Consider the following 5012-nt stretch of genomic DNA (forward strand, 5'->3'; position numbering starts at 1 on the left):
ACAAAAGAAAGCATTACCACAAGAAAATTAAGATAAAGTTATACAGATAAGACTCAATGATCAATATAATATAAAACATGTTAATGGTTCAAAGACAAGAGCGAGACTGTCATTACTTATGAAAATTATACGTCAATTATTATCAAATACATACATAAATGGGCAATGTATTCAAAACATGAAAGTCAATAGTAAGAAATAACGAAAGAATAACAAATCATATACTCTATTTAAATAAAATTTATTTAAAATTTAAAAATATGCATGCCATAAATAATCGATGTTGGATTGCAATGTTACTGTTATTCTGCATTTATATATGTAGGACCTCAAATATCAATCATCCCCTCCCAAAAAGTTTCTGATCTAATATTTTGACATTCTCCTAATCAAAATCGTGTTTAATAAAATTTTATAATCACCAAATTAATCTTAGTGAAGCTATTCTTATCGTGCCGATGTTCTTATACTCTCGTTCTTGCCTACGAGTTTGTCTTACACAAGACGCATTACAATCCGTACAGGAAATTTTATAAATAACATTTTTCTATGTAAAAAGCTAATTTTATGTAAGCTAATTTCATTTAAATTTTTGATAATGCTGTTTTTATTTGATATTACTGAAATATAAGTAATACAAACGGCGATATTAATTCCTTCCTCTTAATAAGATCCGTATTTTGTGCCTTTGTCCGTTTGTAAAATAAAGATTTTATTGTTAATTGTTTCAATATTAAAAAAAAAGGAAACAATGAATTATTAATAATGTAATGGGAAATAATGCATTATGAATAATGTAATGGAAAAAATACACAAAAGTGATTAAATATAGCATATTATTAACTGATATGTGAAACGAAAATCTTTGACTTATACTTTCGACAGAAATATGCGCAAAAATATAATATTTAATTTATAGTGTGTACTTGTATGAGCCTCACATAATATACAGAGTTCAGATTTTAATTATTATGACAACGGCAATTACTAATATAAAAAATTTGATTTAAAACCGATTTTTTGCTTTAAAAATTAAAAATAGTAAAAAAACATTAATACGACATTTTAAATCGTTATAAATATCTTAAATTTATGGAATTATTATTAATTCAATCATTTGAAATTTTCCTATGTGCTCGTATCGCGTCCTCAACCGCTTTGCCTTTTGTATAAGCTTGGTAGATAGTATTGGAATATCCAATGAAAAAAGCCGAGTAATAATCGTATAAAACGATTGAAGGAAAAACAGTGTATGTGCGAAAGATATAAAATTTTTATTTATCGCGAAAACTGTATGAGTTTCTCTAACCTCACTTGAAGTAATGATATCTTGGTAGCTATATAGGTTGGTCTGCCATCAGCTACTGTAATTGGCCCATTACTTGCTACCGCATGGAATGTGATCCAATTAGGGAGACAGAGAATGTACAGAGCCGGAGGCAAAGGCTCCTCCTCGCCGTTACTTTCCCTCCTGCTCCTTCCCCTCCTCTTGCTCTTCCATACGTTCTACAGTCATCCTGCTGCTCCTTCCGCGCGAGTCATTTTATTCTGATTTTTCCTTTCCGCCTCGCCATCTTCACATCTTCTCTTCTCGTTCTTCTTGCGCTGTGAAATTCTTCCGAATTTTACCTTCTTATTTATTTCACACAGAAGTTCTTGGCAATACAAATGTTTTAATAAGAATTGATGTTTGATTAACGATTTAATAGAAACAGGGATGTTTTTAAATAGAAATTTTTATTCTAATTAAGTATGAAGAATTTTTATTTTTGGTTAAAATATAATTACTATGCTACGTGGGAACAAGCAATTCTGGCTTCCACCACTCAACCTGCTGCAATATTTGCAGTCTCACTTTTGTCTGGTCACGACTAACATGTTATATCTTATTGACTACTGATGTTTAACTATAATGATTTGCGTAACTCTACGTAAAAGTTCTTGTGAATATGATTTCTCTATTCGTTGTTAACACGCTCTTATTTCTCTTTTATGAACTTCTTACGTATATTATTTTTACAACCAAATTCTTGCACTTCACTTTAGATCGTTCAATTTATTATTATATAGTGATTGCTTTATAGAATGAGAAATTAATGTGTCAAATCTTTAGAAAAGCAATATATCACTTATGATGACTCTAAAGCGAGTCGAAATGTTCAACATATGTATGTATAGAAGGAAAATGTTATTGTGTGTATAATAATACGGCATTTCTATTTTATTCACATCATTGAATAAAAATATGGAATAAGAATGATGGAACCAGTGAATATGGAACCAGTGAAAAACAACAATTTTAAGAACAGTTGTTTCGATATATAAAGAATATGTAAATTAAAATATATTTAAATTATTTCGTATATGTTCACTGTAAAATATTTGTTATGTTTTTCCAGGAGAAACCACACAAATGTTCGCAATGTTCGAAATCATTTCCGACGCCGGGTGACCTGAAGAGTCACACGTATGTGCATAATGGACTGTGGCCGTTTAGATGTCACATTTGCAGTCGCGGTTTCAGCAAACCAACCAATTTGAAGAATCACATGTTACTTCATCTCGGTAGATGCTCCAATAAGAAATACATTAAGTCTATCTCTGACTTCTGACTGAGTGTTAATTTGTTATTATTTCATATAAAAGTTTAAAAATTATTGATTTATGTATATATACAAATAATGTGCCATTATTAATCAAACACGTAATTTGAGATAAAAGGATAACTAGGATAACTGTTCCTATTAGTATGCCTTTCTTTAAATATGTCAGAAAGAAAACTAGCACTAATAAATAAGAAAAAGTATCTTTTTTATTAAGTTAAATTATTAATATACACGACACCAAAGGTAATATTCCATTTTTTAATTATTAAAGTGTAGTAAACATTTTTCGAAAGATATAAAGAATTTATGTGAGTTTAATACTACAAGATTTTAAGCTTATTCCTATTAGTATGCCCTGCTCTTATAGTACAAATTTCCGAAGAACGTTCTGAAGGACGTCTTGAGAACGTTTCCAGGAAGATCTCTGGGATAAAGTATGCTGTATGGATGTATTGAATCTGAAAGCGTTGAGTTATAAGTGTACATTGAAATTATAAATATAATTAAAATAATGATTAATGGAATATTAACTTAAACTACTCACACCTATCATCTGTTTTGCTATCTACATATATGTAATCAAGTCAAATGCCGAGGCACATAAATTAGGGGCACATGAATGAAGCCATAGCCTTTGAAGGACACACTAATAGGGTCAAACAACAAAAAACATTTATTTTTATCAAAAACGTTAAATATTAACATTTTTTACATTAAAAGATATTACAAGAAAAAGAAATAATTGAAAAATCGATATTGATTTCGAGCAGACAAAAGCTACAATATTTAATAACTAATTCAGTAATGAGCAAGTTAGCTTAAAGGTACACTAATAAGGACAGTTACCTTATATAATGAATTCTTTTATATTACAATTGATTCAGATCATATTCAAGTCTGAATACTTGCTCACGATATTAACTTTTACGAAAACTTCTTAGTTATCTAATTCAATATAATGTACTATTACAAATATTCCACTATACAATTAATATGTAGTCTTTCAAATGAGCATTAATGTATCCTAGAGAGCTTCTAATAACAGTCTGGACACAAATTTCATTTTGTATGCAGGATTTCTAGTTTTAGGAAAATCGTAAGAGAGATCATATACTCGTTGTTTCTTTCTCTTCCCGTTCTATTCTTTTTTTATTTCCTTCGTTTCTCTCTTTCTTCTTTTCAATAGTTATTAAAGTTGAAAATTTTCAATAATTATTATGGCAGATCAATAAAAAAATGGCTATTCAGTGTCCAGACTTTTATTAGAGGGTCTTTAATATATTCATAAGAGTGCGATTCTTTCTGTCAATGTGTAAGGGACACCAGGGCATCATAAACTACAAAAGGAAGATGTGTAAAAGTCGATTTCTGCTCCCAATTAGGAAGTAAAATTTTGAATGATTTTTTTATCATGTAGTATAATTTTTAAGCTGCAGAATTATGTGATGCAATTAATTTTCCATAAACAGGGAACATGTGTAAAAATATGAAAGATGTAAGTAAATAAGCACAGATGTACTATAAAAATGAGATACATAATGATCTTCTTACGAAATGTAATTAACTTTTAAAAACTAGCAAATGTATGACATTTTGTTGACAGATTTAAAATCGAGGAAGAAATAAATGTACAGAAATTCTGAAAATATAAGTCGATAATAAAAATATCGGTTTTCATAATTAAATATCACTATTTAATCATGGAAAACTGTGCACAATTTTTGCTAAATATCAACAAAGCTCAGCTTATGCCATATAACAATATATAACCTGATGCAATCTAATCTGATCTCATTTAATCCATTCTAACCATATTATACAGATATTCAAAAATATACATATAAATGATTGCTCGTATATATATATATATATATGTGTGTGTGTGTGTGTGTGTGTGTGTGTGTGTGTGTGTGTGTGTGTGTGTGTGTGTGTGTGTGTGTGTGTGTGTGTGTGTGTGTATGCAAAGTAATTAAGAGATCAAATCAAAGTCAACAAACTGGATCAAACCAAGTAAGATGACTAGTTAATATAATTTTATTCATATTATAATCAACAATAAAAAAATAATTTTACGGAACGTTTTAAACTTTATTTAGTCCTTTTCAGTCGTAAAAATTCTTTTAAAAAACATTAAATATAACGTAGCGATCAGAAGCAAAATAAATTAAACGATTCGAACGAACACATCTTATCTACACTCCAATACTGAAGTTCGAAATAGAAGAAATGTTGAAAGAAAAAACTTGCAATTATTGTTTCTCAATGTAATCTCCTTTAAATTCAATACATTTGGTACATCCCTTTGAGACCATTTCCATTTTAAAAAATAATTTTTATCCTTAGTCTCAAAATAGACTTTAACGACTCTTCGTAAGATGATGAATAAAATTTCCACTCTCGCAAGTT

At 29.0% G+C, this 5012-nt stretch overlaps 1 protein-coding gene across 2 annotated transcripts in view; it reads left to right on the top strand.

The window, feature by feature from the left end:
• LOC108752482 (zinc finger protein 664-like) overlaps positions 1–2834 on the top strand; it is a 9993-nt gene extending 7159 nt beyond the window's left edge. Inside the window, exon 6 of one of the 2 annotated variants that reach the window (XM_018493324.1) lies at positions 2400–2834. In XM_018493324.1, the coding sequence (XP_018348826.1) occupies positions 2400–2612 (213 nt within the window). In that variant the 3' untranslated portion in view covers positions 2613–2834. The remainder of the gene's footprint in view (positions 1–2399) is intronic. The other variant, XM_018493333.1, reaches the window with a different exon arrangement.
• The last annotated feature ends 2178 nt before the right edge of the window (positions 2835–5012 follow it).

Source organism: Trachymyrmex septentrionalis, unplaced genomic scaffold (genome assembly GCF_001594115.1).
Source record: "Trachymyrmex septentrionalis isolate Tsep2-gDNA-1 unplaced genomic scaffold, Tsep1.0 scaffold112, whole genome shotgun sequence".
NCBI lineage: Eukaryota > Metazoa > Arthropoda > Insecta > Hymenoptera > Formicidae > Trachymyrmex > Trachymyrmex septentrionalis.